General features: G+C 38.6%; 2 protein-coding genes across 3 annotated transcripts; both read right to left on the reverse strand.

The window, feature by feature from the left end:
* Nucleotides 1-718: 718 nt before the first annotated feature.
* kiaa1191 (KIAA1191 ortholog) lies at nt 719-10213 on the reverse strand. Of its 2 annotated transcripts, none has more exons than XM_085362204.1 (8): nt 10036-10213; nt 8490-8592; nt 8172-8356; nt 7879-7990; nt 7546-7673; nt 4319-4458; nt 4021-4196; nt 719-1916 (listed from the first exon to the last, which is right to left on the reverse strand). In XM_085362204.1, exons 2-8 carry the CDS (start codon nt 8515-8517, stop codon nt 1711-1713), a joined length of 975 nt encoding a protein of 324 aa, XP_085218330.1. In that variant the 5' UTR covers nt 8518-8592; nt 10036-10213; the 3' UTR covers nt 719-1710. The 2 variants fall into 2 exon arrangements, with proteins under 2 accessions (XP_085218330.1, XP_085218324.1); XM_085362198.1 differs by having other exon boundaries at nt 8490-8611.
* Nucleotides 10214-14279: 4066 nt separating this feature from the next.
* On the reverse strand, nt 14280-15173 carry LOC146638693 (C-X-C motif chemokine 10-like). Its single transcript, XM_085370575.1, has 4 exons — nt 15050-15173; nt 14813-14933; nt 14503-14580; nt 14280-14337 (listed from the first exon to the last, which is right to left on the reverse strand). The coding sequence occupies exons 1-4, from the start codon at nt 15111-15113 to the stop codon at nt 14280-14282; spliced, it is 321 nt and encodes a 106-aa protein (XP_085226701.1). The 5' UTR covers nt 15114-15173.
* Nucleotides 15174-15428: the final 255 nt, after the last annotated feature.

Genomic DNA, 15428 nt, shown 5'->3' on the forward strand with positions numbered 1-15428 from the left:
CTGTTCTTATCAGGGTTGACTGGATGCATTAGTTTTTTGTAGACTGACAAAAATACTTCTAATATATATTTGTAATGTTTGTTTAATAGGGTAACATTAGCATTTTTGTTGAAAAATGAAAGTATTTCACAGTAATGGACTGTGAAAGTTGAGGATGAGTATAGTACAACTAAATGTAGGAAACTTTAAATGCATCTTCTTTTAGTAGCATAGTAAGAGGGTTGCACTGTTTAGATATACTCTGTCTGAAAAAAAATATAGAAAATATAAAGATAAGGACTCATCTCTGGTCTATCCATGAATTAGGACAACGTTTAACAATTATAAAAGACTTGTAGCAACAAAACCAAAAAGAAAACATTTTAAGTGTTATATTTGAATTGGTTATTAAGAAACTGGGACAAAAGAAAACTGCCACTTTAGATGCTCAAGAGCAGTTTCATATTTTAATCAATATTTTACATTTTTAGTACAATGCAAAGTACTACTCTAACTCTGGCAAATTGGTGAGACAAGCATACATAGATTCGTGACTCCTGTATTATTTTCAAATTCATGACTGGAATTCTGGCACTGAATGAGATGCATCTGGCTCGGAGCCTCTGAATCACTTCCTGTTTGAACAGAGCACTGAATATGAAATACCGGGAATAGCCGCCGCCCCCCCCCCCCCCCCTTTTTTTTTTTAAAGAAACAACCAAAAAAGAATTTAGTTCCATAATGAGATTTATTTACAGATGAAAGTGGGAGAGCTCCCTTGTGCATTTTATTAGCAGAATTCATCAGTTTCCCCCCCCAAACAAAACAGCAGGAAAATTCAGTCACACACACACACACACACACACACACACACACACACACACGCAAAAAAAGTTGAAAAGTTGACAATGGCCACTTCAGTCCTACGTTTAAAAGAAGAAAATAAAAAGTGGCAAACCCAACAAACTGCACTACCTACAATTTAGAAACCTTGATTTAAAGCAGAATATACATATAAAAAAAAAAAAGAAAAAAAGAAAAAACTTCAGGTCAGCAGGCACATGGTCACAGATGCTCTTACATATAATGAAAAAAACAAAAAGAAAAAAAAAAAAAAAAAGCTGAAATTTGATGCCAAAAGCACACCCATTGCAGCCTTAGGCACAATATCAGTCATATACCACGATACTCTGCATGCTGATGGAGAAAAGCACTACATAACTTTAAACCAAAAACTATTAAAGACAGGAACCTGAGATATAAATTGAATTATCTTGCTACTTTAGCATGATCAGCAGCAAGATATTTCAACGTTAATCTCAAGCCATCGCTGACAATGGAACGAGGACATCTAGGCGATGCATACCAATGCACCCATTACGTGACAAAGCAATAGGAAGCAGTACCAATGTTAGGGTTACAAATGAAGTTACTCCATTTGTTGCATTATTTGGCTAATAAGATAGAACGAGAGGAGGGGGCATAGACAGCAGACAGCAACTGATCTGAATCTGTGAGCTGGGGAGGAGAAGCAGTGCAGTCTGCTGCTAGTTAGCTAATACTGTAGGTACTATGGGCCCTCATTCCCCCCAGCTTGAGTGAAATTGCATGGAGGCAGAGGGAACAGAGGTAGACAGGGAGGCAAATGTGGAACAAGAGGACAGACAAAAAACACAAAACAAAACAAACATTGAGAATGTGGAATCGGAGGAATAGCTACATAGCTGGTCTTCAGAAGCCCGATGGTGTCAAAACATTCATGTCCCGAGGTTTGAGTTTATGCGGCCGTGGGTTTTGCCGCTTGGCTTCAATGTCTGAGATTTCAATCTTGGGTGGCATAAATTTTGTAGGGTCATCAACCTTGAGGTTGACCTGGGTGTTGGTGCCATCCATGGTTGAGGATTTCTGCAGACCAAAATAAGATTGCAGAGACAAACCTGCAGGAGAGAGGTGTGGTAGATGATGCCATTAATTACTTAAGAGCTGCAAAGAGAAACACACAGCATCACTGGTGTACCGTGTGAAATTTCCCTGAAATATTCCACCTACATGCCGTTATAGCTTCTATAAGAAAACTTTTAAATTGCACCTTATTCTGCATTTAACCATGTAAAGCCTGAACCACGAAATAATTGCCAGAAAATTCTTCTTTAAAAAACAAAACAAAAAACTGGAATGTTTATTGAACTTTCTGACAAACTCAAGGTCTCAAAAAGGTCTAGTCTTTTACAGGGTTAAAATATGCATGTTACTAGGGCTGAACGATATATCGCATTTGCGATAATATCGCGACATGATCAAGTGCAATTTTCTAACCGCAAAGGCTGCGATTATACTCTGGACATGTCCAAATTCATGGGCTGCATCCTCCTGAGGCCGCATTTGTAGACCGATTACGTCACAGCGACGCGCTGAAGGCTGTCCAAATTACTACCATATCCCAGAATTCATAGCGCGGCCCAGCCAAACTCCAGTTTCCAGCAATGGCGGCCGCTACTAAGTTTTAAAATTACTCATACTAATCTTTCTGGGTCACAAAATAAACTTTTAACATATTTTCAGGCGAGAAAGTAGTTGTGTAAACATCAAATATCTGCTCGGTTTATCAAGATATCCCATATTTGCAAAAGTGCTTCGACGTTTTCAGAGGCGTCTGCTACCCACCAGCTCGACAGCTAGCCGGGAGCTCGAGGGTTACTGATGCGGCCGAGAACGGCACAACTCCCGGCACATCATTTTCAGATCACCGCGGAGTTTCGCTGCTCGGGTTAAACGTAATATATAAGTCACTTAGACAACCTAAAAATGTTATTGTTGGGCTTTTTTCAGTGTTTTGTTTGTTCGTGAGTAAATCGGTTTGGCTGAGATTAAAGTTATTAGATTAGATAAAATAAAACTTTATTAATCCCCCGGGTGGGTTCCTCCTTGGTTTTCACACAGCTGACTAAATGTCAAACAGAAAACTTATTAAACAGAAGTATGAGACAGTCGAGAATTTACACCAGTGTCTGGTTATATTTTAGATAGCAAGAAGCAGACGGCCGAGTTTAATAAACTCCACCGAGACAGCGGTGACGCTAATCAGAACTAGACCGTCCAATTTCACGCCTTTAAATTTTAAAGGCGTGTTTGTGTGTGTGTTTATACAATTGCTATTATGTTTGCACTTTATGTGTAATGTTACTGACTGCAGAGATCAGTAAGATGTGTGTATTTTTTATTTATTAGTTTTATTTATTTAATATTATTTTTTAATTGAATGACTGTAGTAGTTCACAGATGTCGAAAAACTGAGTGTGGTAAAGCCACTGATTTTTTTTTATGTATATTTCTGCAATCTGCACATTGTACTGACTTTCATTTTAATGTTTACACCAGGGTTCCTTGTCAGCACTTTATGCTCAGATGTTTGTAAGCTAAAAATAAACTATTGTGTATGTTCAAATATACTGTTGTGATTGAAGAAGTTAAATAAAAATGTCAGTCATCAATTCATGCATCACCTCATGTCATCATAACAGAGGTCTGTCTTCCAGGAAAGAACAGTTTAAAATTAATGTAATATAGTATTGGCCATACTATATGATGTATTGCTTGTCTTTGTTTAATAATACAGAAGACAAAGACCTTAAAAAATAATCGCATATCGCATCGCAATCGCAATATTGGGGCAAAAAAAATCGCAATTAGATTATTTTCCATAATCGTTCAGCCCTACATGTTACAGTGAAAACAAGCTATGTTATCACATGTGATTAGGATCACATTTTCTGTTTTGGTTTCTGTGATGCGAGGCCTGTCTTTGTAAACAGTTCTGCAGGTTGTGGTTTCAACATGGCTGTGGTATGACTAGCAGGAAGTAGTTTCAAATGCTATCAATTTACAAACTTTTTTCTCCCCCAAAAATAAAAGGGAGGGTCAGTGCAGTTTCTTTTGATGTAAGGTTCAGGGGTATGACAATTCACCCTATTCGCAGAGTATCGGCATAGAAATGCTAAAAGACTGAAGATACAGAAACAGGCGTGAGCACAAATCTTTTACCTGTGCTGGTTTCAGAGCCAGGATCAGTGGGGGACTTCTGTACCACAGATCGGATTCCGAAGAAACTCCACCTATCACCTCCTCCTCCTTCATTTCCTCCCATGTCTGTGCTTGGGTTGGGACTGTGGGTCTCAGGTGCAGCAAGGAAAGGTGCAGGACTCAGATGAAACCAGTTCCTGTATTCCCATTACCCAAGAACAACATGAACATACAGCCAATTGGAAATTGTACAAATGTATAAATATAAGGGGGTTTCTTTGCTGAATGACAACTGGCTTTACAACAGTACAGTTCCTACCTGCGATGAACACTCGGTGAAGAGTAGGGACTAACGCAGGGGGTGATGTTGGGAGTAACAGAAGGGGTGCCACTTGGGGTGGTTGATGCTGATGTTGTAAGCCTGTCCTCCTTAAAGTTTCCACTTGGCATTCTCAACTTCTGCACAGCAAGAAAAACAAAAACAGTTTAAAAAAAAAAAAGTCACAAGCTCCCATCTGCTCCACTGTCAGTGTAAATTTATTAAACAGTTTTAATCTTCCCACATGTGTCTGGCCAGCACAAAAGCACAAACAGTGCTGTTTTGTTTCCCCCGTGACCCTGTTTGTAAGTTTGTTGTTTTATGATCTTTTGTTAATCTGTCAGTGAAACAACTAATTGTATTTACAGAGCAAACATCCCTAAATACGCAATGCACAAGGTCAACACTGTTTTACTTGTTTTGTAGATCGAAAAATAGGACGTCACAGGTTCTCAGAGCCTATTGCCATTGACTACGTTATGCAGGTGGGAACACAGATCAAAGGTTAGAAACAAAGTGTGCAAAAATTACTCATCTTAATTTATCATTAAACAGCAGTAAACACATTAAGAACCACAGAACTGTTACGCACCAAATTAAGCTTTCATTACATAACTTCGACTTTTTCACAAAATTGATTGAAATCCCTGAAACACCTACGAAAAACAACAAATCCATGTTAATGTATTTGTCAATCATCAGTCGTCTTCAGTTTTAGTACAGAGTAAACAAAAGCTACTTTTTGACTAAAGGCAAAAAAACCCCAAAAACAAATCCAAGTTCCACTATACTTGCCATCAGACTTAAATTGAGTTCATGACTAATCTCTTGAAAAACATTTTCAGTGCCCAGTTTCCATTCGGTATGGGCATATTCCCAATCATATGGCAAATGCCCTTCCAAGCTCATATCTCCATTGTGCATGAGGTCCTGCTTTCTACTCTGGGTAGAGTCCATTTTGCAAATGAAGAGCGCAAAGCAACGTAGTGGCCTTTTAAACACATTACTTGGGTCAGTAACCTAGTTCGTCACTACTTGAACCCGACTGGCCCTCAGCCAGAACGATCAACATGGAGGTCATAACAACAGCCTGCCACATGCAAACAATTCTGTATAGCTTATAAAGTGTCAGAAAGCTGAAATAAAAAATAAAAAAAATAAAAAAAGAGTAAAGACATACAAAAACCACAAATACACTAACACAGCAAAAAAAATAAATACACATATCGCACGGAAAACCTCTGGTAGTCGATTTGTTCCTCGTGTGTATATAAAACAAGACAAAACCCATTTATTACAGTTACGTAATAAATAAAACGCTTTTCAAATAACACCACCTAAAGTGGAATCTGTGTGAAATCTGGTTTCAATACAGATACAAGAGTTTAAAAAAAAATAATGCCAGCACCAGTCTGTGCCTCGATCATTTCTTAGCGTTAGGCCTCATGATAGTAAAATGATGATAGTGCGGGGCAAACAGAGTAATTATCCAAGTTATATATTTACATCACGCTCACTTAGCAAGTGCGAAGGGCTTCCCAAGCCCCTAAAGTTACCCTTTCAGGTTATTTTATTTACCTGAAGCTTCCACTCACGGTAAGCAACACGGCCTTTAAATGTCTGCTGGTTTCTAGTTAGCCAGTGCTAACCAAGGCCAAGAACCACACAATGGTTAACTACTTTAACCCATCAATACGCAAACCACCATCCCCTCCTTTGTATTGCGAGATTCACGGTAGTTGATATATGCCGATCATTTATTTTTATTGTTCCGAATAAATACGTTTGTTTGAATGCTAGCTTCGCTAACGGCGTACAACACCTTCGACCTGACTGTCGTCAACTAAAGCAGCGACGTCTGACTAACCTTTTTATGATAACTTTTCGTTGACGCCTCGGTCCGACAATTTCTTTCACTTTGTCCATAATTTCCAGTTTAACTGACGATTATTTTTCACAAAAACGACGACGATACAGTCTATGCAGCAAAGTAGGCCTTTTCTGGTTTTGGTAGGAGCTCTGTGATTGGTCCGTCTCGGGGAACAGGAAAAAGGAAGGGGTTTGGTTTGTGCAGGGGCGTTGCTTGGCAACAATACTGCAAGAACTACAGCCTATGGAGCCAGCGCAGAGCTCATTACGTAATTTGTTTATCAAGACGTTTTGCCATGTTAACAATATGTTGTTATGTAATTAGAAGTGCACATATCAAGTTTCTTTAAGTAAAAGTTTACTTAGCTTACCTTACTAAGTGATCTTTACACGTTAATGATATTCAGTAACTTTGTGAGGTCAATAAGAATTAGGTCAGTAAATAGTAAATTTGAGGACCTGTAGGTGGGTGGCTAGTTGTGGTGAGGGATATTTATTGTCCTCTTCTTTCTAAAAACTAATTGCTCATGCATGTATGAAAACTAAAATCCAGCCGATAATTCATACAAAGTAGATGTTAACATTTAACATCGGTGGCACGGTGGTTAGCACTGTTGCCGCACAGCAAGAAGGTCCTGAGTTCAATTCCAATATCAGGCCGGGGTCTTTCTGTGTGGAGTTTGCATGTTCTCCCCGTGTTTGCGTGGGTTCTCTCCGGGTACTCCGGCTTCCTCCCACCGTCCAAAGACATGCAGCTTGTGGGGATAGGTTAATTGATTAATCCAAATTGTCACTAGGTGTGAATGTGAGTGTGAATGGTTGTCTGTCCCTATGTGTTAGCCCTGCGACAGACTGGCGACCTGTCCAGGGTGTACCCCGCCTTTCGCCCTATGACAGCTGGGATAGGCTCCAGCGACCCTGAAAAGGATAAGCGGAAGCGAATGGATGGATGGATGGAACATTTAACATATACTTCTTAATTATGCTAATCGGGGGAAAGACAGTCATTGCAAGCTATTAAAAAACTAGGTCTCTAATTTTCATGATAATCTGCCCCAGAGTAGGTCACTTTCACAGCATAAATTACTATGGTGATCTGCATTTGGAAGAAAACCCAGGATTAACTCTGTAGTTACCCAAATAAGATGAAATCCTGCCTTGTAGCACAGGCTTTAAATATATATCTGAGCCAGTCCATCAACTTAATTTGATAAGGGTCAGATTTATGATGTGTTTTTTTTAATGTACTCTTTTTTAATAATAATAACAACAACCTTCTGACAAATGACATTTAGGTGTGCATTTTCTTTTGAGTTCATTGTTACTTGCGGTCAGTGATTAAAACTGTTAATACTCACCGGCAGTGTGACATCACCTCGTCTGTGAATGTGGGTCTCTTCAGCAGAAAGGCCCTTGTGAGGGTAATAACCAGACTCTGTTAGTCCAGCCTGGTGCTCAAACTCCTCAAGGCTCTTGTGGGATTCCTCTGAGAGATTATGGGAACATTGCAGACAACTAGTCAGTGTGTTTAAGGTGCTGCACTCCAGCATAGCTCCACTAACACTCTTAAGATTGTTTAAGTGGGAGCCAAGTCGTTCTGAGCATCATAATTCATGTAGTGGACAGTGGCCTTGTTAAGTAACTATATTTTTAAATAAAGTTGTTTAGTGAAGTTGCTTTCGTGGACTTACTGATCCTTAGCGAGCTCATTAAAGTGGTGGCTTTGGCTTTCACCACAGGCCCAGGAGACTTGGCTGATGGTGCTCCCTCAACGCTCAGTAACTTCCCACCACTCTTCCCTTCCTAGTCACACAAATCCTAAGTGTTAGGCTGCACTTACAAACTATTAGAAATGGAGCAAATCAGAAGTGCACGCACCTAACATTCAAGAAGCATTTACACGCAACTAATACAAGGATCATTTTGTTCCGGTAACCAATTCAAAACAACGTGGGTTAGAAAATAAGGGTAAACACGGAAGCACCTCAGTTTTCCTGAACCTGTTCTGTGGGATAACAGGTTCTTTCCACAGGATGTTGACAGTCAAGTCAGAAGGTGGGGAATGCATAGGGCCATCCATGTTCTCATCATATCTGATATTGTGTCGTTGTATTCCAATTGGAGATGATAATGCACCCATGAGGCAGGACGGCGTGCCGGACTCAAGTACTGAAATGAAGGAAAAGGACACATTACTGTGTAAATAAACAAACAAATAAACAAGAGAAAAAACTTCTGTTATCAGTACAAGATAATCACTTGTCTCACAGTTTAACTCTGCCATATCTCAAATCTTGTTTACCTGGAATGTCTCCCCGTCCTGAGGCCATTATGTTCTGAGCAGCTGACTGCAGGAAACGGTGGGGTCTGACAGCTTGGCCGTTAACCTGACACTCAGCTTGATGCTGGACTCAGATCTGACCACTTCATCACATGACACCAGACACGGAAAGTTATTAGGCTCACAGAAACGAATGTAAAACACTGCTCACTAATGTCATTTCTTTTACCTGGGGAAGAAGGTAGGCCTACACATGTACTCTATGCATATGTTTAACAACATGATTATGGGTAAGTGCAAAAAATAAACACAACAGACATTAATTACTGAACACAGTGCAAGATGTCCTGACCTGCCTTAAATAGAAATACAGAGTCTGATTACAGCAGCGCCATTAATATCAGTCACACATAAATTCCTGCTGATAGCAGAGGAGTACAGCAGAGGTGGCCAAATTTACCCAAATGTCGATAGTACTGGTATCAGATTAATACTAGCGTGACAAGATTGACACTTTTTTCTATCATTTAAGTTCAGTATTCAGCCCAATGAATAATTTCAAAAGATTTTTAATACAGTTCTAACACATCAAAGCATCAGAAGCTGACCCAAAGTGTTTAGAGACAGGAATATTTACATTTCAGGTAAAAAATAAATAAATAAAAAAACAGTTTTGAAAATATATGAAAAGTTGAAAGGTATGCTTTTATTTTGCTAAATCATTATTTTGGAAAGAAAAAAAGCACAGTGAGTATGTAGTGAATGTTAAAATGTGTTTAGAAATCGCAGAATAATGATGATCCCTTTCATAAATCATGACACAACTACAACATATTCGGCATCGGTATTGACACTTTATATAGTGTATTTTCTTGGTAGCAGATTGATATCACAATCTGTAGTATCGCACAACACTACAACACAACCGAGCTCTGGATTAAACAAGGAAATGACACTTTTTCATTTCCGTCTGACAGCTGATCCACAGTTAGTTAGTTCCCTATTCAGTCGAATAAAACCACACTCAATCTTGTTTAGCTCCCAATCGCCGTGATCTGAGCTCACTTTCCAGCTGAATGCGCTCTTAAATGAACTCAGAATGTGACATGTTTCTCATACATATTGCAGCAGAATTCAGATTTTGCAGACACGGGTCGGTGGTGTTTAGTAGTCCGGTCTACTTTCCAGACAGCTGACATCGTGCTGTTCACGTCGGCGCTCATGGAAGCCAGATACAGTGACTTGCAAAAAGAAAAAAGAAAAAACGCACACACCCCTCCCCCGAAAGAAAAGAAGTCATGGGGATGTTTGACTCGTGTCGGTGTAGGATTTTAAAAAAAACGCAAACTAGCTGTAATGAATGAGGAATGACACATGACTCACGCTGCAGTGTTTTCCGAGAAAAATACATGTATGTAAAAACAGAGAAGCCCATTCAAACCACTTTAAAATGATGTGATTTGCAATAGGCTATACATTTAGTTTGTATATACATACAAGATCTACATTTTAGGTTGTCCAGAATTTGCACGATCCCTTCATCGTATATTTAAAACTTAAAACTCACCCGTGAAGAATTCTCTCACTGTCCCTCTGAAATTACTCCACAGCTGCAGTGATTTCGTTGCCACTGTCGCGCCGATTTGGGATAACGAACAAAAAGATATTGTTTGTTTGTTCGCCGGCTAGTTTATCCATGACTTTTGGACATGCAAACAGAGTCCATATGCCCACGTCACGGTGAACGTACCTCCTTGGCAGCAGCCTAAGCCGCCGCGGAGGGATCCGCTGAAACTTGACTCAGTATGTTTTGGTGTGGTGCAATAGATCAAGATCGTTACTGTGTATATTTTATCACCTCATAACAATCCTGAATGTTATACTTCAAAGCTGAGGCGATAAGGCAGGTTTGCTTGAATCTGCAGTGAATTCCTAATCCCCATTCATTCTTATCATTTAAAACTTTAGATCTTTTTTATTTTTAAACTTTAGCGTTTTACATAAGAGGAGTTGCAGTAATGGTGAAGTTTAAAGGGTTATCTGCAAAGATTAGACTTGATCAGTGTGATCAGCGTTGTGGGCCTTGTAAGATCCTGGCCTTTTATTTAAAAGGAACTGCAGTTTAAGACTTGGTTTCAAAGCTAAGGTTAGACTGAGGTCTAGCCGTGGTAAAAGCATTGGTAGATGGCTAAGGTCACCCTTGGGTTCAGGGAATGCACATGCAAATTATGTGGATGAGGGTGTGGTGGATAGCAGCCTATAGGACTCTGGAAAGTTCAGCCACCCCTGTCAGTGAGGACATTGCTGACTGCTGACTGGACCCTGTAATCCCAGTCTGTTTGCAGCTTCAGTGTCATGTGTACTATTTGATGCCAGACTTTAACTTCTTAATTTCAATGCTTGGCAATCTGCTTGAAAGTGTGCAACCATTTCCACAAATATCCCAGAGGTGAAGCTGTTCTGAATGGAGGGTTGGGTTGCAAGTCTTCTGAGTCAGCATCTTGGACTGTTCAGCATTTACAAGAAACATTTTGTAATAGTTATTGCAACAGAAATGGGTCATCACAGCTGACGCTGAAAGCACACACACACACACACACACACACACACACACACACACACACACACACACACACACACACACACATAAAAAGCTCTCACGGTTTTGAAACATTTTGTAATAGTTATTGCAACAGAAATGGGTCATCACAGCTGACGCTGAAAGCACACACACACACACACACACACACACACACACACACATAAAAAGCTCTCACGGTTTTGAATAGTCAATGTGAAAGTTGATGTACCATCTACTTGTGGTTTCTCCAGGAGAGAAATTCATAATATATTTTACATTTTTTATATGTAATATTCTAATTGGACTAGCTGTTGTGATTGCAGGAAAGGGAACCAAGTGCAGGAATCTGAAAGAGGAAGAAATAAGTTCTCAAAGACAGTAAGACAGGACTATTTATACACACATGTCAGGAGGTTGAAAACAGGAGGATAAACAGACACAAGGTCATCACAGGTGAAGACAATGGCAACGAGCTAGGAGGTGAAATAAAATTAAACATGAAACACAGAAGACAAATTATTACAAAACTAAAATGGGAAATGAATAAGAATAAGAAATGCTTACACATGAATAAACTTAACATGGGAGGAGGACAAAGTGGAATACAGAGAGTAAGATCCTGAAGGGACTAATTAAATATATAAGCAAAACGTATAAATAAAGCATAACTAGAACAGGACTAAAAAATAAATGAAAATCATCTCATGGGTCAAATTAATACAATTCAGAATTAGAGGGAACATTCATGCTCCATTCTTTGGTCTCATACCTTCATATTTCTAGAATATCATTTTTTTCAGCAACTCAAACCTGCTTAAAATCAACCGTCTTGTTTGTTTGTTTGATTTTGTCTCCTTTAGCCTCTACCTCTTGTTATGTATAGCAGGATTGTGTGTGTGACTGGCTGTGCTGTGCTATTTGCATGTGCTAAATGTTGCCACTGTGTTTCATTATGTTAAAAGACTAATTCAAGTGGAAAATTCTATAATATTTTCCATTTCCCTGAGACATATTTTAGTAATTTTTAGCTGATTATTTTTGCACTGATGTGCAATATCAAGCCATTTTCTTTAAAAATACTACAAATGACATGAAAGTCTGATCAGTTTTTAGTCAAATTAATATTCAAATTCAATCACTACTGCAAGAATTCAAAAGAGAATCTCATAGATTGTAAGTAAAGATAGAAGCAACTGATTATCCATCCATTCACTTCCGCTTATCCTTTTCAGGGTCGCGGGGGGCACTGGAGCCTATCCCAGCTGTCATAGGGCGAGAGGCAGGGTACACCCTGGACAGGTCGCCAGTCTGTCACAGGGCCAACACACAGGGACAGACAACCATTCGCACTCACATTCATTCGCACATTCACACCTAGTGACAATTTGGATTATTCAGTTAACCTATCCCCACAAGCTGCATGTCTTTGGATGGTGGGAGGAAGCCGGAGTACCCGGAGAGAACCCACGCAAACACAGGGAGAACATGCAAACTCCACACAGAAAGACCCCGGCCTGATGTTGGAATTGAACTCAGGACATTCTTGCTGTGCGGCAACAGTGCTAACCACCATGCCACCGTGCTGCCGCAACTGGATGGATGGATGGCAACTGATTATATGGACGATTTTTAATTTTTATACTTTGCATTACCAGCGCTGGTCCACAAGATAGCACTATTGGTGTAGCATATGAACAGTTACAGCCCTTAAAGAGAAAGCGCACACTTGAGTTTTAATCCTTTCATGCTGTTTGGGTCAAATTTGACCCATTTTCAATTTCAACAGATGTAAAAACAACTGAAATTCTTTTCTTTTAGTCACAGGAATTTGATGACTGAAGTGACTGAAAATACACACACAAAAAAAAAAAAAAAAAAAAAAAAAAAAAAAATATATATATATATATATATATATATATATATATATATATATATATATATATATATATATATATATTTTTTTTTTTTTTTTTGTATAATATATATATATATATTTACACTGGTGTAAAGATGATTCAAATTTTTATATACCGTGGCTGTTCAGAATCAAATTTGACCCATACATACTTCATACTGAATATTAAATCCACCAGCGTGGGTCAAAATAAGGTAAATGTTGGTTTTTGGGAATACTGAAATTGTGAGACTGCACATACACCGTCTGCATGTTTTTTTTATGGGACAGGCCTGTCAGAACTCTGTCGCAACGCAAGTGCTCTAACTGCAAGTCACATTTTTTTAACCATACATTAATACACTCCAAAAATAATTCTGCCCAGAAATACTGACTTTAACTCATTTATTTACATATAAGTTTCCCCATTTAATGTTACTACATAAATAAAATGTAATATGTTACATTTTGGTTGCATTTTGCTTAATTGTTACTTTTAAGGATGAAGAACCTTTTATATTTGAGTGTACAGTGTTTTATTCTGTACAATTCAAACACTTTAACCACTTCATGTAATTTAGAACCACGAGTTTACCTAATACGCATGTCTTTGGATGATGGGAGGAAGCTGGAGTACCCAGAGAAAACCCACCCAGGCACTGGGAGGAGCTGCCAACTCCACACAGAAAGACCCCAGCTGAGGTTCACACTATGAAACCTCTTACTGTAAGAGGAAAGTCTTAATCATTCTGCCACTGTGCCATTTTAATAAGTGTGGAAAACACATGTGCACGTCCCACACATGCAAGACTGTTTTGAATGCGCAGACTGTTTTGCAATAATGCAGCACTTTGTAATGTTTTGTGTTTGAGGTGTTTATTAATGTTGAATTGATATTATTAATTATAGAGGATAGCTGCACATATGCTACTCTCTTCTTGCTCGCTGACCTCTGACACAGTAATTAATGATTAATCATCAGTTTATTAACGTCAACTAGGCTGTTTATACATTCTAAAGAGATCAGTAGTTCAAATGTTTGTATAGACACAAAATCCTACTGGCATGAAATATGAGGAAACAAATCTTTAAGAGCTAATAATTTTATTAAAAAAATATCAAGAAGTACAAAGAGACATTCATCTATTTACAAAAACACAGAAGAATAAAAACAGGATACAACGGAGTGGACATAAAATATAAGCACATATAAAAAAATTAAATAAAAAAAACTACAATCATTTCATGTCCATGTTTTTTTTTTTGTCAAGGTGACTTTGTTGAGAGTTCAGAGGTCATATGAGGTGCTTTTTCTTTCAGAGAGCTTAAAAGACAATTACATGGCAGCTGTGGAGGGTTCCACTGGGGAGGAAGTGGTCTTCTGCTTTTTATCCCTAAATTCACAAAAAACAAACAAACAGTGCACTCATTAGGAAAAAAATGTCATTTATTACTTTATTTCTATAAACTGAAGCGATTCACTAATAATCTAACATTATTATTTAGACAATCAGAGTACTGGATGTAAAACTTGGATGAGTGTGGTGAAGTGTACTCACATGATTTTAGTCAGGAGCCTTTTCACGTTTCTTTGCTCGGGGTTCAAGCAATAGCGGAGGCCACTGTTCAAGGTAACACTGTTGAAATAGAAAATAGAGGTAAGTTCAATTTAAATGGAAAAGCTAAGGATCCTACAAGTATTTTTCTAAAATCATTATCTACCTTAAAAAGGTATTTTTAGTTAGGATGCATTTAATTTGCACTGTCGTGCAATTTCTTGTGTGATGCTTTATTAAAGCTTAGCAAATCTTCATGTTGAATTTATCAAAAGTAATAATGAAAAAAAAAGTCATATTAAAAAAAACTTACACAATCTCCACTTTGTTGCAGAAGATGGTTGCTGGGTAGATCTGTATGTCCTTTATGTCAGTCTTCATGCCGTTAAGATTCCTGACACGGTGACACAGACACTGCTGTCCTGATTGTTTGACTAGAAAAGAAGGCAATGAAAAAGAAATTAATATTTGACGTGCACAAATTCAAGTTTGCGTAATTTCAACCAAGAATCTAAATCATCTAAAAGGACAAATAAAGAAAGAAACTTACGTTGGGCCTGGGAGATGCAGACCATGACAGCCAGGAGCAGAAACGCTTTGATGAGGGTTGACATTGCTGGTTTCAAGATGACACTGGTGCTGAAAACGTGCAGCAAAGATAATAATGAAGCCAGAGAGAGTCTTGCAACAATTAAAGACTGATTGTTGACAGGAGTGCTGTGAGGAGTCGACTCAGAGTGGGCTCTTAAATACTTACTTTGGCTGCATACATAATCTTTCCTGTGACAAAGGGAAATTTTTGACAGTGGAAAGTGAAACTCAAAAATGCCACAAAATCGAAAAAGCCAACCCTCCAACCCCCCCACTCCTTCTCAGCTCTGTGTCTGGTGGTACAACATTTTGACATTTTGTGGTAATATGATAGATTA

The sequence above is a fragment of the Diplotaxodon limnothrissa genome, linkage group LG2 (assembly GCF_057381915.1).
Source record: "Diplotaxodon limnothrissa isolate DT_005_m linkage group LG2, D_limnothrissa_male_GT1.1, whole genome shotgun sequence".
NCBI lineage: Eukaryota > Metazoa > Chordata > Actinopteri > Cichliformes > Cichlidae > Diplotaxodon > Diplotaxodon limnothrissa.